We start from the raw sequence: 25055 nt of genomic DNA on the forward strand, positions 1-25055 counted from the left end.
TTTCGAACTCCTGAGCTCAAACAATCCGCCCGCCTCGGCCTCCCAGAGTGCTAGGATTACAGGCGTGAGCCACCGCGCCCGGCCCACTTAAGTATTTTTTGAACAAACGATGCAATGTGGCCAGCAATCTGAAGTGACATTCTGCGTCAAGCGTTGTAGGGAAAAACCGTCGTCAGCCACTGCATTCCCGGAGTTATAGGGGAAAAGAGTTGCTCTATCTTATGAGAGGGTCTCTTTTTATAGCATAGAAGCACTACCGACTCCCCACTTTACATCTTCCTATGTTCTGGAATCTTAGGACCTTCAGAAATTCCAAAATCGAATCTCCTTTTTATTTATTTTAGAAAATAAGGCAAATCACGAAAACCAATTGGTAATTTTTGTTCAGTCCGCACCTATCCAAAGTAAAATGGAGGACTCGGCAGGAAACTGCAACTCCCAAGAAGCAATGAGAAGCGAGGCGGAACTCACTATCCTTTTCGGGTCTGCACCTCTCGGTTCAATATTGAAAATAGGTGCTCAGCTTGAAATAATACGATGTCTTCATAATAATAGGGGGGGTGGAAAGATTGATAATTCAATAGAAAATACTTTCTTTTCCAAGAGAATTCCTAACTCAATCACTTACCTGCTATCTCAGAGGAGCCGAAAGCCATTGTTAACTCCCATCGGGCGGCCCCGCCCCTGGGGGTAGGGCGAATAGGCAGGACAGCGGAAGTGACGACACGGAGCGCGCTATTAAAAAGCCGTAGGCGGGACTTTGGCTTTCTCTCGGCCTTAGCGCCATCTTTGTGGGTGAGTGTTAGTGCTGGCTGGGCTGGAATTCCGCGTACAATCCATTAACATCTGACCTCTGCACTTACCATCGTTACAGCAAACTAACTGTATCCTTTTTCTCTTTTCCTGTAGAAACCTCCGCGCCATGAGAGCCAAGGTGAGCGGTCTCTAGTAGCTTGGGAGGTAGAGGGAGACCCAAGCAAGGGAAGTCTGCCATAAACCTGAACCGCCGGCTTCTCTAGGGTGCCTCACAGCTAGTGGGGGAGGAAGGATAATATGGGGAGAAAGCAGAGGTGGTAGTCTTCAAGTGCTGTGGGGAAAAGAGGATGGGGTAGAAAAAAAGGGTGAAATTAAGAGTTTTATGTTGAGGGAGGGTGTTCAAATTACTGATGCAAATGCTGCGACCAAATGCTCAGTTCTTCGTACTGAGAACCTATTTGGTAAATGATGCGCTTGATATCCCCCCCCCAAGCCTGGTAAGACTAATCTTTCTTTTTAATTCTTTCCTTCATGATCGGTTGCTAGTGGAGGAAGAAGCGAATGCGCAGGTATGTTGAGATTTTCCCAGCCCAAAGAAGTGGAGTGCGCCTTGGTCAAAACTTGAGAACATTTCGTTTGGAATTCTAAAAGCACTTTAGGAGAAAAGCGTTTTGAGAGGATTGCCTTGCCAGAACCGGGCATTGAATACAGGGCAATGGAACCGTGGTGCTTGTTCATTTTGCCACCCCCTGTATTCTGTGCACGTTTGATTGAAGGGGGGTGGGGGGAAACAACTCTGGCTTGAAGGCAGGGGTTGTATTCTCGTGTCTGCTTTTCAGGCTGAAGCGCAAAAGAAGAAAGATGAGGCAGAGGTCCAAGTAAACCGCTTGCTTGTGCACACGTGAAGGCCACAAGATCAGAAACATGGAATGCCAGAGTCCGGGGACGCTGATACAAGTTGTTGGACTGCATGCTACTGTCTAGAACTTGCCTCTCAGTGGATCTAGAACTTCACCGCCATCCGATCGCCAAGGCCACCTCTGAGAGACCATCTTGCTCGTACCAAAACAGTCCCTACTGGTCCTTTTCCCTGGACTTGACATACTGGACTAGTTCTGTTCTGAATTGTGGCCGAGTGTAACAAGTGTACAATAAATCATCTGCTGTTTCAGCTGAAGAATCAAATCTTCTTGTATACTATGTGTTTTTTTACGGTTCTGTTTGGTGGGGATCCTGTTATCTATCAATACAGCTAGTTCCCTGTCATTGCTGGTGCTATGGAGGATGTCAAGAAAACTGTGTTGGTAACAGCCTGGGTTGTGTCGTGTGGTCCACAATTTGGCTAGAGCTGTAAAGGGTGTAGTGTACATCTGGAGGCAGGTTTCGAAGTTGGCGGCCAAGTAGGGGCAAATGGTGGTTCAGCCCCTACTTTCCCGGAGGCCTACATTGCGGGTTAATTTAGGGTTCTTTGCCGTGCTTTCGGGTCGGGTTACCATGGTGACACGCAAAGCTTGCTGGGTACTTGCGTCCTGTCCCACAAATTCCTCGCACACCAAAGCGTGTGGTTCCGGGTCTGGTAGCTAGATCGTCACTTCCGCAGGAAGCGGAAGAAGGATAGGGTGGGCGGCTCTTTGTCGAAGCTAGAGGACCGGCAGGCGGCAGCAGCAACTACGGCGGCGGCGGCAGGTGAGGGAGGCGGGAGACTTAGGTGGAGGCCGCGCCCGGAGGGGAGGAGTCGGGGCCGGCCCAGCGCCTAGGCTCGGCCGGGCCACACAAGGCCCCCCAGAACCAAGCTGGCTCTTTCTCACATCCTCGGGCTGAGCCCGTTTTTCTCACTGACCCCTCTTCGCGAGCAAACGCCAGCTCCGTGACGTCACAGCCCTGCCGGTCCCCTCAGCTTGATGTCACCTGGACACCCCCACCCCGTCCCCCTCTTCACGTCGTGCTCCCTTAGTGTTCAGTTTACCTGCTTCATGGCTGAGCGCCGGCCGCAATACACAGAACCTGCCAAGCTAGAAGACGTGCTGCAGGGAAACTCCTAGGACTTTTCCCGCACACTCTAGGGTGTTGGGAAGCGTCATAATCACCGCCCCCAAGTCTAATCTGCCATCCCACTGTACTGTCAGTCGCTGCCCTTGTAAGGCTCTCCATTCGGCGCTCCTAACTCCAACCCTCGGCCAGGCTCTGACCCCCACGACTTGAGGCAGGGTGCCCCTCACCCTTTGTTCACTCAAGGCTTGTTTTCCAACCCATCCTCCCAGCCCCTCTAAGTTAGTTTTCTCTTACTCTTCTTACTGGCGACTTCTCCCTTTGACAGGTGGAGAAGTTCAGTTTGAACCCTAAGGAAATCCTGAAGTTCCCAGAGCTTTGCTGTTTTGTCAGACTTCATTCTTGTGACAACCACCCCATAGTCCTCCACTCTTACTCCTTCTCCCACCCAAGTCTCTATTTTTCTTCCTGTTCAGAACCCAGCAGTGATGTGGAGGTGGAGACCCACAGGAGCCCCGGACTTCACCTGAGCTACCTCAGGTATCAATAAATTCTGGGAAAGTTGGGTGGGGAGGAATATCATATGAGTTATCTGCGTCTTGTGGGACATGCAACATGGGTCAGGCTTGGATTGATAGCATTTATTTTTCACCTGTTCATTTCCCTTTTAGTAAAAGTTTGTATGTCCTCTTTTACCACTTCTGTCCCTTGTCTTTTCTGTTATTCTGGGATTATCTCCTTTTAGAGGAACACTACCCTCTTTTAAAGATTTCCATGTAACTCTAGCCTCTGGTTTGGTCAGTTTATTTTAGGGGAGATCTGAAGGCAAAGTCAAGGCAATGAAGTGTGGTTGGGTAGGTCAAAGCCAAAGAAATAAGTAAAGATTCCCTCATGCTCGCTCAGAGGGAAACAATGTGAAGTTTCCCTGTTTTAACAGCAGGGGGAGCCTGAACACTGCCTAGGAAAGGCTTGGGAGGTCAGACACGTGGTAGTAGGGACTCCCAGTCTTATTGGGGTGGAGAGAGGGGAGGGCTAGAAGCAGGGCAGTAGACTGACATTCCAGAGCTCTGTTGGGAAATAGGAGACTTAAAAAGCTTTTATGGAGTCTATAAATAAAGAGAATCTTTATAGGGTGAGGAATGGTGTGGTTTGATGTCAGTGGGATCTTCACATGGGAAGGTAGAAAGAGGGTGGGGAATGGGGAAAGAAAGGTCACTTGTTCCGTGAAATTAACTCCTTCCCACCTGACCTTACCACAGATGATTTTGTCCTGGGGGGGTCTAGAAGTAGAGATTCCAGCTTAGAACTCCTCTGAAATGGAGGAGGCTGACTTCCTTGGGGTTGAGAGCAGTGATGGACAGGGAGAGAATACTAAAAAATAACAGGTTTAGGTACTGCCCTCTGTCTCTTCACCCTGGATTTCTTGGGTTCTAGAGATCTGAGATGTACAGAACCTTCACCTAAGATTCCACGGAAGAGGAGTTACGAGAAGTTTTTTTACCAGTGTCCCATCATCCACAGCCCTAGTAGCTAAGCACCCATCTTGGACACTATTCCCAGTTTCCTCCCAGCCTGTTCAGATGCTGATAGCAGTTTTAATTTCATTTGCACAACTTTAATAAGGTCAGCTCAGAAGGGAAGATAAAATCCAACACTATTCTCTCCCTCCCCTCTCCTTGGCCTATCATCATTAGTGAGATGAGGTTGCTTCACCCCAACTCCCCCCCTCCTGTGTTAGCCAGGCAAGTGTGAATCATTCTGATCTAGACCAGGTGCAGAGGAGCCCGGGCAGGACTTCTGATGTGTCAGCCATTTCAGCCAGAATTTTTATCCCTTAGATTCTCCATTTCCAAAGCCATTGCCCCTCTGGGCTGCCTGCCCTATGGTCAGTAAGAGTGGGATATCTCTGGAAGACTTCTGTTTGACACAGTTCTCTTTTTTAGTGGTCACCAAGAGTGGCAAGAAAAGGAAGAAAGCCCTGAGTTGGGGGAAACCAGGATGCCTGACCGGGACAACTATGCCAACGGCACTGGGAACAGCAGTGGAGGCCCTGGAGGTGGTGGCAGTGAGGAAGCCAGTGGGGCAGCAGCAGGCAGTGGCGGGGCCAGCTCAGATGCCATCTGTAGAGACTTCTTGAGGAATGTGTGCAAGCGAGGCAAGCGTTGTCGATACCGCCACCCAGACATGAGTGAGGTCTCCAACTTGGGGGTGAGCAAAAATGAGTTCATCTTCTGCCATGACTTCCAGAACAAGGAGTGTAGCCGCCCAAACTGCCGTTTCATCCATGGCTCCAAGGAAGACGAGGATGGCTATAAGAAGACAGGAGAGCTTCCCCCTCGGCTGAGGCAGAAAGTGGCAGCTGGCCTGGGCCTTTCACCAGCTGACCTACCAAATGGCAAAGAGGAGGTGCCTATCTGCCGTGACTTCCTCAAGGGTGACTGTCAGAGAGGAGCCAAGTGCAAGTTCCGTCACCTGCAACGGGATTTTGAGTTCGATGCTCGGGGTGGAGGAGGCACTGGTGGTGGGGGCTCTACAGGCTCAGTCCCCCCAGGACGACGTCACGATCTCTATGATATCTATGACCTTCCTGATAGGGGCTTTGAAGACCACGAGCCAGGCCCCAAGCGCCGGCGAGGTGGATGCTGTCCCCCCGATGGTCCCCATTTTGAATCATATGAATATAGCTTGGCTCCACCCCGAGGGGTAGAGTGTAGACTGCTAGAGGAGGAGAATGCCATGCTCAGGAAGCGAGTCGAGGAGCTAAAGAAACAGGTCAGCAACCTGCTAGCCACCAATGAGGTACTGCTGGAACAAAATGCTCAATTCCGCAATCAGGCCAAGGTCATGACCCTGAGCTCCACTGCACCAGCGACTGAGCAGACTCTGGCCCCCACCGTGGGCACTGTGGCGACTTTTAACCATGGCATTGCCCAGACTCATACTACTCTTAGCAGCCAGGCTCTACAGCCTCGTCCTGTGTCCCAGCAAGAACTGGTGGCCCCTGCTGGAGCTCCAGCTGCTCCTCCAGCTAATGCTGCACCTCCTACTGCTCCACCCCCACATTTGAACCCAGAGATCGCACCACTGTCAGCTGCTCTGGCTCAAACAATTGCCCAGGGAATGGCACCCCCACCTGTCTCCATGGCTCCTGTGGCTGTATCTGTGGCTCCTGTGGCTCCTGTGGCTGTATCGATGGCCCAACCCTTGGCAGGAATCACAATGAGCCACACTACCACTCCCATGGTGACTTACCCTATTGCTTCCCAGAGCATGCGCATCACAGCCATGCCACACTGATGGGGCTAATGGACACCCCCCTGGTATAGCCTCTCAGGGCTGGGGTTGTGGGGCCCTTACCTACTTGCCTAGCCCTCCCAGGCCCTTTCTGAAGGGCTCCCTCAAGAACTAGGACAAGAGACTATAAGGAGTATGCTTCTAAGGAGCATGTCCTGAGGAGGGTTTGGGCTGGTGTGTTTTCACTCACCTCCCTTTTATGAGGGTCCTCTTGTCCATCTTCTTTCAAGCCTCACAATGGGGGTTTGCATAGGAGTGCAGACTGAAGCCAGCAGAGAGGAAGGACTGACTGAGGGGCTGTGTAGAGGACATAGTTGGGGACATCCCTGGGGTCTTGTCCTCTGTTCTACACAGCACAGGTTCCAGCCCTGGTTTTGGAAGAAAAAAATACCCTGCCCAGAGGGAGAGCCAGGAAAGATTGGGAAGTGGGTGGCCAGGAGAGAAGGCCTGATAGGAGCCTTCAGACAATTTGGGGCCCAGTTGCTTGGGCTGGACAATACAGAAACTGCTCCTGCGCCCTGGAAAGGCCGGGACCATAGTACTCCAGCCCAAAGACTAGGGAAGCAGTCATTACCCTAGCTTGGCCTGGAAATCCGTAGGGCAGGGCCCACTACTTTCCAAAGAAATAAAAGAACAATTATTTTTAACAAATAGAGGCAGTGAGAACTTGCTTAGATATTCTGTGTGGAAGATGGGAGCAGTAAGTAGATGTCATACCAAAATGGGATAAAGACCCCATCCTCAGTAGCTTGGGTAAATTGGGTAGAGGCCAATGGAGAAGGGTAGGGATCTAGAACAAGACCAAATGGGGCTTTGGGGAAGGTGCTTTGTGGGGTAAAAGCATTGGAGCCACCTAGTCTAGTTTAAAAATAACCCCATCTGTTTCTGATCTCTGTATGTGTTATTCCCAGGTTGCCTTAGTAACCAGGGCTCTTAGGGTCATTTTAGGGGGGCAGGTATTATGGAGGGTATATTTGCTTAGAAATGGGGACGGGATGTTATATAGTTGACAGATCTTCCTTTATTCAAACAGAGCAGGGCAGGTGGAAGTTGCCTCTCTGAGTGGCTGATGGCAGTTAATGTCCCTCCTACCCAGCCCTTCCTCAGTAGGCAATTCCTTAAGGTTTAAAGGTTTGGGAGGTGCTGGGAAAAGGGAGTTCTTCTGGGGACATATGCCTCAGGGTTCATCCCTTTATTCCCTCTGTTTCCACATAGGACCAGAGATTTTAAGTCTACTTAAAGGTCAATAAGGCCAGGGGCCCCAACAGCCAAACCTCAGTTCCTCCTCAGCTCACGGCTGATGTAGGGAAAACAACTCAGGTGTCTGGTCTAATGGGCCAGTGGATTTGGGGGTAGAGAAAGTGATCCTGGGTTGTGTTCTCCCCATTGTATCTCCTGCTACCTCTTGCTCTCTTGTCTGGTTAATCACTCAGGTTACACCTGGGATTAGAGATGGTAGGCTAGGTCAAAGCCGGTCATTTTAAAAAAAAAAAAGACCTAAAAACTAAAAGTGGGCAAATACTGTTTGTGGATTTTAGAAACCACACTGATAAATTTAAGGTTGGTTTTCTGACACAATTCTAGATTATTAAAAGAGATGGTTTATGAATATTTAGAGAAGAATGTAATCATAGATACCAACATGAATTCTCAGTCAAATGCTGACTATATTTCCTTCTTGCCAAGTATCTCTAAAGAGGTAGATTTGGGAAACTATAAACATCATATGTCTTGAATTAATTCATTCCCACTAAAGACCACCAATTGAACAAGTTGGGTTTAAATGCCATCGCAGCCAGGGAGAGAGCACACCATTTGGAATCATGGTGTGTCTCAGCAGGAGGGTGTTAGAAAGGACTCAGAGGACTTAGACATTGGTTAAGTGATTTGGGGGAAGGTTTAAGAAAGTGGGTGTTCTGTTGGATTAGTGCTGGTAAGGGAAGCAGGGATAATTCTATGATTGGGTATCTTAATCTTACCTAGAAGGACGGCAGACTAGAGTGAAGCTAAAGTTGCAAATGGTGATGAAGTCACTCATTAGCTGGGAAAAGGGATGTTTGCTGTTTTGTGGTTTGCACACTGACCTTGTTCTGTGCTTAAACAAAATTGTGAAGTGATCTTGTTTTTGTCTCACTTCATCACAGTCACTGAGTGACCTCGTCTCATGCTAATGTTTTGTGAGATTGTTTGTGTCCAACAGAAGAACTCATTGGCTGTCTGTGAGCACCAGGTCACAGCCCTAACAACTCTGAAGCCTGTGTCAGGCCAGTTCCCAGATATCAGGAACTGCTTTCCTCTCTTGCACCTGCTGAGTCATTGCAGATAAGAAAAAAATTATGGGTCAATTAATAGTAGCATTTGGTGGAATGTTGATTAGTGCATTCATGTTAGAGAAATCTCTAGTGTCCAGTGATAAGACCAAAGGCTATGTTTTATGAAAAACGGAAAAAACCCAACTTGGATAAAAATATAAAAAGCCCATTAATCAACAGTAACACAGGAAGTGCTAAGTAATATTCAAAGTGTAACTTGAATTGACTAAAACACTGCAGCACTCTCCCTTAAAAAATTGCTTAGGGATAAAGCCTTGAATTCGAGGAACAATGTAAACATCTACATTAGAAATAATTCAGATGAGGCCGGGCACGGTGGCTCACGCCTGTAATCCTAGCTCTCTGGGAGGCCGAGGCGGGCGGATCATTTGAGCTCAGGAGTTCGAGACCAGCCTGAGCAAGAGCGAGACCCCGTCTCTACTAAAAAAATATATAAAAAATTAGCTGGGCATGGTGACGCATGCCTGTAGTCCCAGCTACTCAGGAGGCTGAGGCAGTAGGATCACTTGAGCCCAGGAGTTTGAGGTTGCTGTGAGCTAGGCTGACGCTATGGCACTCTAGCCCGGGCAAACAGAGTGTCTCAAAAAATAAATAAATAAATAAATAACTCAGAAGAAAACAACCTGGGACTCCCAATTGGCTATAAAAAAATTAAAATCTTAGTCATCAATATGTCAATTTATAAATATTTATTAAGAGCTGTTATGTTCCAGGCACCTTTCTAGAAGCTCCATAAGGATAGTAGAACCTTAGTCATGGGTTGTAAATATAACAGTTCTACTATATTATGCCTAACTGGAGCCACTCGTAAGTATTGTGTGTTCTTCTAAATGTAATTATTTAAAGAGGGCCATTGACAAGCCAGTGGGGTAGCTGAAAAAGAACTGGCAAGAGAAGGCTGAAGGGAAACCAAACAGATGTCTTCAGATATTTGAAGAGCTGCCCAATGGAAGAAGGTTCTGTTTGCTGCACAGGAAATAAAAAGAGTTCTAGAATAGCTAACATTTAATGAGTGCTTAATATAAGCCAACGCACTGTGCTAGGCACTTTACATGCAACATCTCATTGACACAATGGGTACTATTATTTTGCAGAGGAGAAAGCAGGCTTAAAAAGTAACCTGCTCTTCCATGTCAGGTGTGAGCTACAGAAAAAAAAAAAAAAGTAACCTGCCCAGGGTTCTACAACTAGTAAGGACTGGGGTCAGGAACCTATTCAGGCAATGTGACTTCAGACTTGGCATAAGAAAGTTTTAATGATAGACCCATGCAAGGATGGGACCACTACTTGGTAGTAAACTTCGAGGAATAAATAATACAGAAGAAATTTCCTCAAATCCTGTTGCCCCTTCTGTCCTTGTGAGTAGGCTGGGACCAGAGTACCATATACAACCCTCTGTCTTCCCTAAGAGGCAATGATAGTTTACATATAAATGCAGATTGTAAGTCCAGGAAGTCTAGGTATTCTCTCTCTTCACTTAGGCTCCCCTCTGTAAGACACTTCTATAACCAACGGCCATCCCTTCCTGTTGCCCACTTACTGCTTATCACCACCAGGTGGCACCTGGACAGCAGAATTGTCAATGGGCGGGACCCACCCTGTTTACTTGTGCTGGTAACTGCATTGCAGCTGCTGATGTGTGGCTCCTGGGCTTCAGCTGGGACGAGACTTTCCTGAGGATGAAGTTTTGTAACCACCTCCCCACCCCAGCCCCCATAACATCTGAAATAGGAGGATCTGATGACCTGGATGAGGTGAGGAATGGAAAAGTTTGGGAAGGAACCTCCATAGGTCACCCTCTGCATTCCTCTAGCCTTAGGAACCCCCTCCCCTACCTCAGTGCTTGGCAGATTTCAGTTTATAGAGAGAGAAGTTTCTCTCTAAAGGAGGTTCATCCATTTTCCTGCTGTAGTTCTGCTTCATCAGGTGGTGAGCAGATCACTCATTTCTCCTCCAAGTTCATTGTTTCCCTTTTCTACCTGCTCACCTCTGGGAATATGGAGGATAAAAGAGGCAGACAGAAAATTGTTCCTTAGACAGTTCTGCAAACTTAATGAAGCAGTCTAGATACTGCCAGCCCTACGGAAGTACAGAAAGGGAAATGAGAAAACAAGATTAAGGGAGGGAGGCTGAGCAGGGACAGGTTTTAAGCAGCTTTGATGAAACACAGCCTGATGAAATCTATGCCCTGCAGAGCCAGATAAAATTTATCAGTTGCAGATGTAGTTTCTCCCCAAAAATCAACCCTAGTTCCTCTGCTGCATCAGAAAGAACACCACAAACCCCAGGTATACTGAATTAAAAGGTAATCAGCTTATGACCAACCCTTTCTTCCTCAGCTTCCAATTAGTCTAGCACCTACCTCTCTGGACAACACTCCACCTCTAAGACTAGTTAACTAGTAACAATAGCCGTCAGTACACCCTGCATTTTTTCCTTCCTAAACCTACCCAGTACAATGTAGAACTGCATTGATTCTATGCCTGTATTGCAAACTTTTCTTCTAACTCAGGCAAATGACGAACAGAATCATCTCACCACTCTTTATTCCTCAATTTAGTGTTCTCAAAGTTCTTCAGGGTCAGGAAATTCTTGGAAAATGTAATAATTTCCTCTGCAGTTGAGGCTCCCCTGCCTTTGGCGCCAATTTCGTCTTAATCCATCCTCTATGTCCAGCAAAGAGAGTTACTCATAAAAAAAAAAAAGAAAGAAACACCCTCTATGTAGAGATGACTAGCTAACTCTTGGGGATTTCCAAAAAGAAATAAAACTTCACTTCCTATTCGCTCTTTTTTTCTTCTCTGAAGGCTGGATTTTATCTCAAATGTGATTCCCTTACTCTTCAGTTTTCTCTAATGTCATTCGTTACACTGCACGGAAGAGGTAGGGGTTTGGGGACGGGATAGACAGGGTCGGTTCTCAAACAATTCCATTCCAAATAGGATAATTTCTTTTCCTTTTGTAAGGGTAACCAAGAAAAGAAGGATAAGGAATGTGCTTAGAGTATGAAAACTAGGGAAAATTGACCAATGAACATATAGGAATCCTAGACCAAATCCTGCCAAACCGTCCAAATGTGTGGAAAGAAATCCTGACCCTCCACAACCCCTCAACTTTGCAACTTGGGCTTTCTACAAAACCGAGAAATTGGCGGTGCAGCTCTACATGACGTCGTACCGCAGGCACTCGAATCCCACGTGGGGGAGCTCTTGGTCCGGCCTCTCCTCTTTAATTGGTACACCACGCCTTCTCCTCTTTATTACCAATCAAATCCCGCCCCTGAGCCCCTTTCTTCCTTTTCCCGCCATCCCAGACCCCCTTCTTGGCACTCTGGTCCAATCAGAGAGGTCCAGCCTCTCCGAGCCCCACTCCCTTCTCCGCGGAAGAGGGGAGGGGTTTCAACCTTTTAACTCCACCTTGGTCTATGCGGCGCGGACCAACCCAAACCGGCAGAAGGGGTGGGCGTGGCCTGAAGTCCCCTCCCCCATCCTGGGGATCACCGTTTCCCTAGGGGAGCTGCACGCAAGACCAGGCAACCTCCAGCTGGTCTCGGGTTCGGGCGGATCGCCTCAGAGGCGGCACAATGGAGCGCCCTCCTGGAGAGGACTCCAGCCCCAGCGCCATGGACCAGCCCTCTGCCCACTCCGACCCCCCTGACCAACCCCCCGCAGCTCACACGAAACCCGACCGGGGTTCTGGGGGCCAACCTGCCGGCCCAGGAGCGGCGGGCGAGGCCCTAGCGGTGCTGACTTCTTTCGGGCGGCGGTTGTTGGTGCTTGTACCGGTGTACCTGGCCGGGGCAGTGGGACTCAGCCTGGGTTTCGTACTCGTCGGCCTAGCCCTCTACCTGGGCTGGCGCCGGGTCCGCGAGGAGAAAGAACGGAGCCTTCGAGTAGCGAGGCAGCTACTGGACGACGAGGAGCGGCTCACGGCGAAAACTCTCTATATGAGCCATCAAGAGCTACCTGCCTGGGTGAGTGACCGCCGTAGGTCCTCAGTGCAGCACAGCCCCCTCCCAGCCCCTCAGTCTGGGGTTTTCCCTCCCTATCCCTAGAGTCAGCTCCCCACTTTGGGACGGGGGCCTCAGAATTTCCCCTCTCGACCCGCTAGCCGCCTGCCTGCTGGGACGCGCCACTCTTGGGACCTATTACCCACTCTCCCCCCCACCCTTTCTGCACGCCCAGAATCAGGACTTCTTCCTCTACTCTTGGGCAACAGCAGTAAGAACATCTGGGGCCCTCGTCTCCGCTGAGGCTTTCCGTCCCAGCCAGGCTATCCTGAACGCCCTTCTTGGCTTCTGGTGCCAGCCAGTCCGCACCGTTGCTGCTTCTGGGCATCCAGGTTCCCATTACTGCTCAAAGGGTTCCCTCGCCTTTCCTCTCCTCCTCAAGACTTTTTACCTACTTAAGGCCATAAGGTTCTCCCTTTTCCCGCTGGGACCCAGCCCCAGGAGCACTTTCCAGCTGAGCTTCAGCCCCAGGACTGACCCTCTGGCAGTCGCTTTCCAGTCTCCCGCAGCCGGGCTGCAGCGCAGCAGAGGCGGCTGCTGGACGGAGGGCGGGGTCGCGGGAGGAGGGGAGTGCGGCTGCTGCAGTGCCCGCTGCCCACACTCCCCCGCCCCTGGCCGGCCCCACCCTTTTCCGGACTGTGGGCTGCGCTTGCTCCGTTGGGGCTGAGACCCTTATTTCTGCACCCCGCGGCGCTGAGGCAGAGCCCGTTACCCGGCCCCTCCCAGCAGAGGCGCCAGTCCAGGGGAGAATGGCAAAAGAGGGGAGTTAAAATTGACACTAAGCAGACACAGCCATGCTTCCCAGGCCCTGGACTGGGGAGGAGAAAGGGGGTGAAATGGTCCTAGGAGATCTGTAGCCCAGGCAGCAACTGTCTGTGTGCCTGCTGCTCCTCGCATGGAAACTAATCTTCCTACCCCACAGTGCTAAGCACAGGTGTCCTTCTTTCCCATAAAAGGAGTCACACAGAAAGAAAGAGAGAAAGAAAGAACAAACACAAAGCCAGGACCTAATTAGTTCTTCTGGTCCCTCCCTGACTCAAGGATTTGCTTCCCTCTCCACCTTTTTGCTTATAGAGGCCCCAGAATGAGGGGAGAGGGGAAGGACTTTTTAAACCCCAGGATTGCCCTGAACTCCAGATTTGACTGGACCTCCCCCTCCAGAAAGAATGTGCCCTTCTCCTCCCTCCTCCTCTCTCCCCAGCAGCTGTCATTTCACATCTCTGAGCTAGCCACAAAGCAACTTTGTGTGGCCTACACCCTGTAAGCTCCCCTTAATAGAGAAACCTCAGCCCCCAAACTCTGTGAGGAATGAAACCTCTGGACATCCCAGCCCTCCCTACCAGGTGTCAGGAGTTCCTGTCACGTTTACACACTTCCTCTCCTCTACAAGGATCCCGCCCACACCTTGTTAGCCTTGTTAGGAAACCGCAGGGGGAGGGTACGCTCATCACTATCTCTGCCTTCCTCACCTCCAGGTCAGCTTCCCAGATGTGGAGAAGGCTGAATGGCTAAATAAGGTGAGGATTGATTGTCCTGATTTTTATTCTTCATGAGGGGAGAATGGGGATTCCTCTTGCTGGTCCCTGCCACACTTCAACTCTCCCCACAGCCTGGTCCCCCAGTGCTCTCCTGAGGGGAAGGTTCTGAAGGAACTTGCCTTTAGAATGAAGATCAGGCTCTCCTATGACCACCTCCCTTTCCTCCCAGATTGTGGCCCAGGTCTGGCCCTTCCTGGGCCAGTATATGGAGAAGCTTCTGGCAGAAACTGTGGCCCCAGCTGTTCGGGGATCCAACACCCATCTGCAGACATTTACATTTACACGAGTGGAACTGGGTGAAAAGGTATGTGTGTAGGAGAGAAAGTAACAGTGGAAAATGGGATAGGGAGGATGGGTGGCCCAGAGGGTATGAGGTCCTCCTCCTCTTTCCTCCCCTCTCTCAAGAATTCATCTCTCCCCAGCCATTGCGCATCATAGGAGTCAAGGTTCACCCTGGTCAGAGAAAAGAGCAGATCTTGCTGGACTTGAACATCAGGTAGTGAGTGCCACTCACCACTCTTCCTGCCTCCTCTCCAGTGTCCTGGTCATTCTTGGCTACTTTACTCCCCCCAACCTCGACATTTACCTAGTAATAACCCCTTTATTCTCTCTCTTCACCAACCCCCAGCTATGTAGGTGATGTGCAAATTGATGTGGAAGTGAAGAAATATTTTTGCAAAGCAGGAGTCAAGGGCATGCAGGTGGGGCAGATGTCAGGGGCCCACACAGCAGGGAGTCTTTCCCCTAAGTTACATGGGATTTGGGGAAGTGGGAGGTTGGGAAAACCAAGGGTAGGGAAGCCTGGGAGGTTAGAGGGCTTTTTCTGGGGAAAAGCTTTGATCTTCTTTTCTTGCCCCAGTTACACGGCGTCTTGCGGGTGATTCTTGAGCCACTTATTGGGGACCTTCCTATCGTGGGGGCTGTGTCGATGTTCTTTATCCGACGCCCGGTAAGGGAAAATGTTGCAGGGGGATGGGGAAGCAGGGGTAACAGAAAGGACTGGGAGGATGAGGGTAGCCGGCTATCGAGAAAGACAAGTGAATTGACAAGAGAGCTGAAGGGTCTGGCAACTGGGATGGGTGTGACCATGCCCCATAGGATCTGTCCTGACCCCTCCACTCTTTCCTTTCAGACGCTGGACATCAACTGGACAGGGATGACTAACCTGCTGGATATCCCAGGACTTAGGTATCAAGGATTTACTGTGTACCTGCTAGGTGATCCAGCCCTGGGTTGGGGGCTTAAGGGACACAAAACTATAAAAGATGCAGCCTGTGCCCTCCAGGAGCCTCGACTTTAGCTGGGGAGATAAGACAAATACCCCTGAAAAGTTTTATACAGTGGTTTTTCTTCTACGGGAGGAGTGTGCATTTTTGGTAGGGAATGGAGAGGGCTGAAAACTGCAAAAGAGGAAGCTGGGGATGGCACTGATGAAGAGAGAGAGCAGTAGGTGGGGAGTTAGGGGAGAAGAGTAGCAAAAAGGATTTTCGAGAAAGGACTTCCTTAAGCTTTAGGTCTCTCTTGGCTGTGGGAAGCATAGTTGGGGCTGAGGGGAATTGGAAGTTGGGCCCATACACCTTCCTTTTCTACTCCCCCATTCAGCTCACTCTCTGACACCATGATCATGGACTCCATTGCCGCCTTCCTAGTGTTACCCAACCGATTATTGGTGCCCCTCGTGCCTAACCTTCAAGATGTGGCTCAATTGCGGTCCCCTCTGCCCAGGGTATGGCCTCTCCCTCATTGCATGGATCTTCTCTCAGGAACCCTGTGCTGGGTCCTTAGTTTCTCGCCATCTTGATTCCTTCCCCCAGGGCATTATTCGTATTCACCTGCTGGCTGCTCAAGGGCTGAGTTCCAAGGACAAATATGTGAAGGGCCTGATTGAGGGCAAGTCAGACCCCTATGCACTTGTGCGCCTGGGCACCCAGACATTCTGCAGTCGTGTCATCGATGAGGAACTCAACCCCCAGTGGAGGGAAACTTACGAGGTGGGAGAGCTAAAGAGCCTGGCTGCAGGAGATGTGGGAGGCCCAGGAGGTTTCGAGAGAAGACACTGCTTGGATAATCCTCACAGCTGCAGCCCATGAGACCCTTATCCCTCTGTGTTCTCCAGGTGATGGTACACGAGGTTCCAGGGCAAGAGATTGAAGTGGAGGTGTTTGACAAGGATCCAGACAAAGATGACTTTCTGGGCAGGTGAGACTGTGTTGGGATTCTATAGACTAATGCTACTGAAGGCCTGGAGGTAATTACAGTTGTTTTGTGGGCCTGGGAATCATGTATCATTTTCCTTCCTAACCTCCCCACCCCCGACCCCTACCATGCATGCACTTATGCACACACTAAATATCTCCTGAATATAAGGAAAAGGGAGTCTGAGATCTGCCAGTCATTTCTGGGTGGGTGAGTGGAAGGCCACTAACATGCTAATAATTATAACACTCTCCTTCTCTCTCTCTCACCACCCTCTCCCCACTCCTCCCCTCAGAATGAAGCTGGATGTGGGGAAGGTCTTACAGGCTGCAGTACTGGATGATGTAAGTTGGGAGAAGGGGAAGATGGGGGTGGTCTCACCCTATGGGCAGACAATAGTTGCTACATTGGTGGGGAAGTGATTGGGGAGGTATCTGATCTCTACTACAGCTCACTTTCTTCTACCTCTCCTTCTAGTGGTTCCCTCTACAAGGTGGGCAAGGCCAAGTTCACTTGAGGCTAGAATGGCTGTCGCTTTTGCCAGATGCAGAAAAACTGGAGCAGGTAAGCCACATGGGAAATAGAAAGCTGGTAGGGGAAAGTAGGGAGCTAGAAGTATAGTAGGCTGGGGGGACCAAGGTCTGACTACCACTACCCACCCCAGGTTCTACAGTGGAATCAGGGAGTCTCTTCTCGACCGGAGCCACCATCAGCTGCCATCTTAGTTGTCTACCTGGATCGGGCCCAAGATCTTCCTGTGAGTTTGGCTGGGTGAGCAGGGAGCCCTGAATGAAGCATTCCCCACCTTCCCTTGCTCCCTTGCTGGGTACAAATGCCCCCCAGCCTGCTTTGCTCCAGAAGCAGCAAGAGTTCCAAGGAAGAGATCATATCCACCTCAGGGAAAAGATTCTGATGAGATCCCAGCTTCCTTCACCAAAACAAAAACAAAGTCCCCAAAATGGTGACCTCTGAATTCTATCCCCTGCAGCTGAAGAAGGGGAACAAGGAACCCAACCCCATGGTACAACTGTCAATTCAGGATGTGACTCAGGAGAGCAAGGTGAGGGCTAGGACATCACTGGGAGAGGTGTTATGTCAAGGGGAGAGGACTGTTCTTGGGATAAAGTCTCCCTTTAGAACACCTGTAAATGCAAGGGTTTTTTGGAGAAAGGGGAAGGTGCTATTGTGTATACCCTTAATCCCATCCTCCACATCTCCAGGCTGTCTACAGCACCAACTGCCCAGTATGGGAGGTAGCTTTTCGGTTCTTCCTGCAAGACCCTCGAAGCCAGGAGCTTGATGTACAAGTGAGATAATCACCTATTCATCCCTCCTGAATACTCTGTTCTGTTGTCTCAGATCTGCACCATTTCTTCTCTCTTCCTTTGATCCCTATATTTAATCCATCTACCCGGATTGCCTGCCTCTGCCAATGTCTTTACTGTTCCCCACCTATCTCTGGAGCATTATTTGTATAATTGGGAATTACATACTTAAAGTGAGTGATTTTATGGTATGTAAATTATGCCTCAATAAAATTGTTAACACCTAGCATTTCAAAGGTATCTTCCTTCACAGAGCTTACTGGCTAGTTTCATAGACAAGACACACATATGTAAAATCATTGAAGAACAATTGCATAAGAACTAGTAGGAGTAAAATACCCATAGTGTACTACTGAGGATGGCCAGAGAAAGGTACAGAGGCTGGAGTAACTGGAGAGATTTTATAAAGCAAGTAGAGTTTTTAATTGGGTTTTGAAGGATGGATAGGAATTAAATAGGCTGAGGGAGGAAAATGAGAACTTTCTAAGCAGTGGGAACAGAATGAACAAAGGTGGAAGGGAACAAGGAGGGGACAGAAGACTAAAAAGATGGCCCCGAGTAGAGCAGAAGGTTTATGACTGGTACAAAGAGGAGTGAAGCTGGAGCCATGTTGTAACTTTCCCCAGTGTGCCTCCTGTTTCCCTAATCCCTTCCCTGTATTCCCTCCTCCTGTGCCTACAGGTGAAGGATGACTCCAGGGCCCTGACTTTAGGAGCCCTGACCCTGCCTCTGTCTCGCCTGCTGACTGCCCCTGAACTCACCCTGGACCAGTGGTTCCAGCTCAGCAGCTCTGGCCCAAACTCCAGGCTCTACATGAAACTGGTCATGAGGGTAGGAAATGGGGGAAGTGCTGAGGGGCAGGGGAAAGGCTTGTAGATTCCTTGCTATTAAGAGTAAGGAAGTGGGGAGCCATCTAAGATTAAATGAGCTAGCGTATGTCGAAGCACTGAGCAGGCACACAAAACTGTCGATCTGACTGGTGGAAGGAATGGTGTGTGAGTTGGAGAGGGTGTGGAGGGAACCTTCTAGAGATGAGCCCAGCCAAGGCAGGAACCTGGTCCGAGTCCCTACTCTGTCCCCCAACCCCCCACACTTTGCCTGCTGGTGACTAGTTGTACTTCTTTGATTCAATACCCTTTGATACCCTTCCCAGATCTTGTACTTGGATTCATCAGAAATATGCTTCCCCACTGTGCCTGGTACTCCTGGTGCTGGGGACCTGGACAGTGAGAGCCCCCAGGTGGGCAGCAGTGTGGATGCACCACCCCGACCCTGTCACACTACTCCTGACAGCCACTTTGGGACTGAGGTAAGTCTTTATCTGGAAAGGACGAGGACCTGTTTGCCCACCCTAAGTGTGCACAGGGCTGGTGCAGACGGGTCTCCCTCCCTTTGACTGCCATCTGGCGCCCCATCTGTCCCTGTTGCAGAATGTCCTTCGGATCCATGTACTAGAGGCCCAGGACCTGATTGCCAAAGACCGTTTCTTAGGGGGATTGGTGAAGGGCAAGTCAGACCCCTATGTCAAACTAAAGTTGGCAGGACGAAGCTTCCGGAGCCATGTTGTTCGGGAAGATCTCAATCCCCGCTGGAATGAAGTTTTTGAGGTCAGAATTGAGTGTCTAGGATGCCTCCCAGTTCTGCCCCATTATTCCCCCCAGCTCTGAGAGTGGTCCAGAAACCTTTGGGGTCCAGTTGGGTGTCCAGTCATCTGGAGAGGAAAAGGAGAGAATCCCCTTTGTCTGCATTATTTTTTCCCACTAGGTGATTGTCACATCAATTCCGGGCCAAGAGCTAGAGGTTGAAGTCTTTGACAAGGACTTGGACAAGGATGACTTTCTGGGCAGGTGAGAGGGTGGGAGTCCAGGTGGGCAGACAGGCTAGGCGTCTGTAGGCCTGGAGTCTGACCTCAGAGGGAGAGAGAGAGACTGAATTCTGACCATCTACCTCTTATCTAAATCTTTCTCCTCTACAGGTGTAAAGTGAGTCTCACCACAGTCTTAAACAGTGGCTTCCTTGATGAGGTGAGCATTGGATTAGAATCAGTAATCCTCCTGATCTTGCCCAAGCTTCATTCTCATAGTTCTCCTGTCCCCACATCTCCAAGTCTTCGCCTGCTTACTTCCACAGTGGCTGACCCTCGAAGATGTCCCATCTGGCCGCCTGCACTTGCGCCTGGAGCGTCTGACCCCCCGTCCCACTGCTGCTGAGTTAGAGGAGGTAAGGAAGGAGACTAGAAGAAGGAAGGAACCCAAGATGGGGCAGGGTGAGCTCTCTCCAGCTTTCAGGGCACATGCCAGGCCCCAGGGTGTCAGTTGCCACAGCTTAGCCCACCGTGTGCTCCCCCAGGTGCTGCAGGTGAACAGTTTGATCCAGACTCAGAAGAGTGCAGAACTGGCAGCAGCCCTGCTGTCTGTCTACCTGGAGCGGGCAGAGGACCTGCCGGTGAGATCTGCCCCCCATGCCCCAAAACTCCCTGGCTCTGCTTTCACCTCCCGCAGGTTTGAATGCTCCTGATGTCTTTGGAATAGTAAATGGCCCCTCTCTTTCTGAGGGTGATGCTGGGTGGGAAGAATTATCTGTTCAAGGCCAGGAAGATAGTGGCTGTCAAGTAATAATGGAGACATGGCTGCTGGCTGTGAATATAATTTGGGGGGCGGGGGTGGGATCTGCCTAACTAGGTCTACATTCAATTTCTCTTTCACATTCTGAATGAATATTCTCTTTCTAGCTCCGAAAAGGCACCAAGCCTCCCAACCCTTACGCTACTCTCACTGTGGGAGATACTTCTCATAAAACTAAGGTATTGCTGTGGGAGTGGTAGGAGGCTAAAAAAAAAAAAACCCAAAAAACAAATAAACAAAAAACCAAGGTATTAACAAATACTGCAGGGTTAAGAATAGGAGGGATGCTGGGCACGGTGGCTCATGCCTACAATCCACGCCACTCGGGAGGCTGAAGCAGGAGGATCGCTTGAGGCCAGGAGTTCAACACCAGTCTGGGTGATAGAGCGAGACCGCATCTCTGGGGGAGGGTCAGGAGAAGAATGAGAGGGATGAAAGCAGTAGAGGAGAGAGTATAAACCACTGATCATAACACCTCATCTCCACCAGACTATTTCCCAAACTTCAGCCCCTGTCTGGGACAAGAGCGCCTCCTTTCTCATCAGAAAACCACATGCTGAGAGCCTGGAGTTGCAGGTACTATAAACTCACTCTTCAAATATCTAGCAGGTTCTGGGCTAGGCACTGAGCCAGGCACAGGGCATTCAAGATAAAAGATCAAGTTCTGACATTTATGTAGCTCACACTGTTTTGAGAGAAAAATAATTAGAGAATACTTTCAGAATAATAACTGAGAAAAAAGGCACTATGGAGAAAAAAAGAGGGGTTCTAACAGGCTGGGGAAAGGAGAAGGTAGAAAGAAAGGCATGTTAGATGACCCTGAGCTTAAGAGTAGATAGGCTTGGCCCAAGAAGAGAAGGGCAGGAAAACTCTAGGCTGAGAAAGGAATGAAGGCACATTTCTTATAGATTAGAGAGGCAGGAAGGAAGGTAATAGACCCAGATTTGCATTTTAGCAAGATCATGCCGATGGCAAGGTCAGGAGTGGACCGGAAGGACCAGCCAGGAGGCAGGGAGGTCAGTGGAGGGACTATTAGGGGAATCTAAGCAAGAAATGACAAAGGCCCGATAGGACTTGGAGGTGGTTCTGACATGGAGGGGGAGGAGGAACAAGGAATGGCCTAGATAACCCCAGGGTTTTTGGCACAGGATGGGTGAGGGTGCCATTGCCGACACAGGGAGTGCACAGAGAGGGAACTTTTGAATTTGAGATCTCTGAGGGACATCCAAGGGGAGACATCCAGAAGGTAAATCTATTGCCCATATGGTGTTTTTCCCTCTCCCTCTTGTTGGAGCACCATGTGCTCTTGTTGGAGAGGCTAGACGGAAAGTAATATAGGAAGGCTGATTTCCTCTTCTGGAGGGAAGAGTCAAGAAATTGCTTCTAGGCTGGGTGAGGTGGCTTAGGCCACTTTGGGAGACTGAGACAGGAGGATCACTTGAGGCCAGGAGTTCAAGACCCGCCTGGGTAATAGCGAAACCCTGTCTCTAGAAAAAATAAAATAATTAGCCAGGCATGGTGGTATGTACCTATACTCCCAGCAACTCCAGAGGCTGAGGAAGGAGGATCACTTGAGCTCAGGAGTTGGAGGCTGCAGTGAGCTATGATGACACCACTGCACTATAGCTTGGGCAATAGAGCAAGACCCTGTCTCAAAAAAAAAAAAAAAAAAAAAGGAAAGAAAAGTGTTTCTAAGCTGGGTGGTGCCTATAGGAAGCTGAGGCAGAAGGATCTAGACAACATACCAAGTCTTTAAGAAACAAAAAACAAAAAAGAAAAAAAAAAGTTCCTTCTAAAGTTGATAGAACAGTATGTAGAGGATTACACAAATTAAAATAGAAACTAATAGAATTTAAAATAATGTAGCTGTTAACACTAGCAGAGGTAGAGAAGAGGTATAAATAAGCTCAATTCCTCATCTTTCTTAGCACACAATTGGTAGATACTATCTAAAGTTGGTAAATCATGAAATAGAAATATAGGCATATTCCTTAAAATGACACTAGAACAAAGAAAACAGAAGGGGCTTAAAGGCTGTTATATTTGGAATATGGCAATGGGGGTAGAATAAGCAGGAAACATTTACATTTAATTCCATTTTGACTGTTCTGTACTTTGTACAGGTATTACTAGTATAATTTTTGAAAGTTTAGGAAGTAATTTTTGAAAATTTTAGGAAGATTTAGGAAGTTTAGTGTGGTCTACTCTGGTTAAGGAAGGAAGGAAAGAGGGACCAGCAACTGTTACCATGACTTCCTTGCCCTTCTCAAAGGGGAATCTCTCACCAAAACTACCCAAGAGTCCAAGCGTTTGGACCCTGAATACCAGGATTAGCTCATTTATCCATGTGTGTGCCTTGATCACAGTTCTGTTGCCCCACAGGTTCGGGGTGAGGGGACTGGTGCACTAGGCTCGTTAGCCCTGCCCCTCTCGGAGCTCCTCACAGCTGACCAGCTCTGTTTGGACCACTGGTTTACGCTCAACAATGGTCAAGGGCAGGTGCTGCTGAGAGCACAGCTCGGGGTGAGTGCCAGGACACGGTGGGCAGGCTGAGAGGGAGGGGAGGAGCGCCTCCTGGCTGGGGTAACAGCCAAAGGATGAGAATGGAGGGTCATGTCTTAGAGCCAGGGTGCTAGGAGAACTCTGCCCAGCTCACAGTTTTCTTGCCCCTAGATCCTGGTGTCCCAGCACTCAGGAGTGGAAGCTCACAGCCACAGCTATAGCCACAGCTCCTCGTCTCTGAGTGAAGAACCAGAGGTCTGGGGGGCGCCCCCTCCCATTACCTCCTCAGCCCCAGAGCTCCGGCAGCGCCTAACACACGTTGACAGGTAAAGGGCTGGGACAGAGAGACAAGGCACAGACAGGAATATGAAGTTTGAGGCACAGGTGCGCTAGGCTCTACCTTCTCCCAAACCTGCTGCCATCTCTCCACAGTCCCCTTGAGGTTCCAGCTGGGCCTCTGGGCCAGGTGAAACTGACTGTATGGTACTTCAGCGAAGAACGAAAGCTGGTCAGCATCGTTCACAGCTGCCGGTGAGTCCCCATCCCTCCTGTCCTCCAGCTTCCTTCTGTCCCTTGCCTCGGGTTACCTTATCACCAATATCCTCCTGTTGCAGGGCCCTTCGACAAAGTGGACGGGATCCCCCGGACACCTATGTGTCACTGTTGCTACTGCCAGACAAGAACAGAGGCACCAAGAGGAAGACCTCACAGAAGAAGAGGACCCTAAGTCCTGAATTCAATGAACGGTCAGTCAGTGGGCATTCAGGTGGAGAGATGGCAGCCTTGGGAAGGACCCCTAACACCCAGTCTTCCCCAGGTTTGAGTGGGATCTGCCCCTGGATGAGGCCCTCAGGCGAAAGCTGGATGTCTCTGTCAAATCTAATTCCTCCTTCATGTCAAGAGAGCGTGAGCTGCTGGGCAAGGTAGGAGGGCAGAATGTGCAGGGCAGAGGTAAGAGTTGGAAGCTGCTGGTACCAAGGCTGTAGTCCCTGTTAGGAAGGAAACCCCCCAGGTGATATTTTAGAGTTGACTCTATTGCCTATGCTGTGGTTTGGGATCAGGAGTGTGTGATGAGGAGACAGACAGGGTCATATCAAAATAACATCTTGCCCCCTACCATTCTCCAACACAGGTGCACTTGGACCTCGCTGAGATAGACCTTTCCCAGGGTGCCGCCCAGTGGTGAGTGTCTGGGTCGGTGGGTCTGGATGTTTAAGTAAGAGAAATCCCAATCATAGGAAAGGAAAAAGGACACAATCTGAGCTGAGAACCACTGATTCTATGATGTGTAGGAGCCCTTGGATTGTGTCTCGTTTATAAGAGGCCAAAGAGTCATCTTTCTACCTAAGCCCTCTCTCCTTGTTTCCACAGGTATGACCTAATGGATGACAAGGACAAGGGCAGCTCCTAGGAGCCAGCAATTCCCAGCCTGACTCTACTGTGTTGTCTTGCCTTGCCTCTCACTGTGTCACCGCCTCCGTGTGCTGAGCCTAAAGCTAGGGTCTGAGGGCAGAGCCTGCACCTTTCAGCCCTTTCACCTTCTAGGCCCATACTAGGGCCTTTGCCTGACCAAAGAGAAGGACCACATGTTCCCTTTACTGCACGGCCTTTATCCTTCTGGGCTCCTGGGGCAGGGACCTGAGCCGGCTGCTTCCTGCTCTGCCTGCACGTCATTCTCCCTTCCTCCCAACTCCTCAGGGCCTTCAGTACCTGTGCCTGGCCACTGGCAGCGCTATCAGTGGCATTAGATTATGCCAAACACAGCTTTTGGAAGGATCTGTTTTCTTGAACTGCATGGTCACCTTCCTCCCTACCATGAGCAGTCAGGGAGGATAACCATGTGGGTGGGAAGGTGCGTAGGCTAACCTCTCAAGCTGTGAGCCTCTTGGACTACTGCATGTAGCACGTGTACAGCAGCCTGTGCCCCAATGTCCGGTTCTGTCCCCACTTGCCTCAAGCCTGTCCTGAAAATTATATCTGCTATGATGGCTGGGGCCAGCCTCTTGATTCACTCTGGGAGCTGGGGACACTTGAATTCTACCCAAGCCTCCAAGTAATGGGATATCAATCTTGGAGCCCATAGCTGGTGATGTGCAGAGGGCCTTGGAGGACCCAGGAGAGCGGGGCTAATTTTTTGTCCAAGTGCCTAGGCTGTTAACTCACTGACTAGAACTGAATCTGGTACTCTTAGTTTTGCACCAACTTGGCCAATCCACTGTATCTTATATTAAACATTATACTCAAACCAGCTGTGGCTCTTTTCCTTAAAGATAGGGAAGCCAAGATATCCATCAGATGTTTATTCTGTCAAAAGCCTTTACTCAATTCATGAGTCATGTCAGTTTAATTGATGGTCAAAACCTACTGAGGTTGCAGCCACCAAGAATGTTGAGGATGGTCAAGGGGCCTGTGTGAAGTAGCTGCGTTCAGTTTCAGGTGAGTGAGGCTCAGTTCCGGGCAGAGTCTGTTACCCATCTCACTTCTCTGCT

At 49.7% G+C, this 25055-nt stretch overlaps 2 protein-coding genes and 1 long non-coding RNA gene across 3 annotated transcripts; all 3 read left to right on the forward strand.

Moving 5' to 3' along the window:
• The first annotated feature begins 722 nt into the window (after positions 1 to 722).
• Positions 723 to 1900, forward strand: LOC105815929. Its single transcript, XR_001137769.1, has 4 exons — positions 723 to 795; positions 910 to 934; positions 1303 to 1325; positions 1596 to 1900. It is a non-coding gene; the product is annotated as an uncharacterized LOC105815929 (long non-coding RNA).
• A 1324-nt stretch (positions 1901 to 3224) lies between these two features.
• ZC3H10 (zinc finger CCCH-type containing 10) lies at positions 3225 to 6690 on the forward strand. The gene is made up of 2 exons (XM_012651227.1): positions 3225 to 3285; positions 4689 to 6690. The coding sequence occupies exon 2, from the start codon at positions 4744 to 4746 to the stop codon at positions 6040 to 6042; it is 1299 nt and encodes a 432-aa protein (XP_012506681.1). The 5' UTR covers positions 3225 to 3285; positions 4689 to 4743; the 3' UTR covers positions 6043 to 6690.
• Positions 6691 to 11786: 5096 nt separating this feature from the next.
• Positions 11787 to 24814, forward strand: ESYT1 (extended synaptotagmin-like protein 1). The gene is made up of 31 exons (XM_012651214.1): positions 11787 to 12345; positions 13857 to 13898; positions 14089 to 14223; positions 14342 to 14415; positions 14548 to 14620; positions 14779 to 14868; positions 15052 to 15107; positions 15522 to 15645; positions 15734 to 15910; positions 16036 to 16118; positions 16411 to 16459; positions 16593 to 16679; positions 16780 to 16872; positions 17104 to 17175; positions 17336 to 17422; positions 18122 to 18271; positions 18594 to 18749; positions 18871 to 19047; positions 19205 to 19287; positions 19416 to 19464; positions 19571 to 19660; positions 19790 to 19885; positions 20172 to 20243; positions 20554 to 20640; positions 22447 to 22587; positions 22738 to 22892; positions 22999 to 23097; positions 23181 to 23312; positions 23384 to 23489; positions 23699 to 23748; positions 23938 to 24814. The coding sequence occupies exons 1-31, from the start codon at positions 11956 to 11958 to the stop codon at positions 23975 to 23977; spliced, it is 3315 nt and encodes a 1104-aa protein (XP_012506668.1). The 5' UTR covers positions 11787 to 11955; the 3' UTR covers positions 23978 to 24814.
• Positions 24815 to 25055: the final 241 nt, after the last annotated feature.

Source organism: Propithecus coquereli, unplaced genomic scaffold (genome assembly GCF_000956105.1).
Source record: "Propithecus coquereli isolate 6110/MARCELLA unplaced genomic scaffold, Pcoq_1.0 Scaffold111, whole genome shotgun sequence".
Lineage (NCBI taxonomy): Eukaryota > Metazoa > Chordata > Mammalia > Primates > Indriidae > Propithecus > Propithecus coquereli.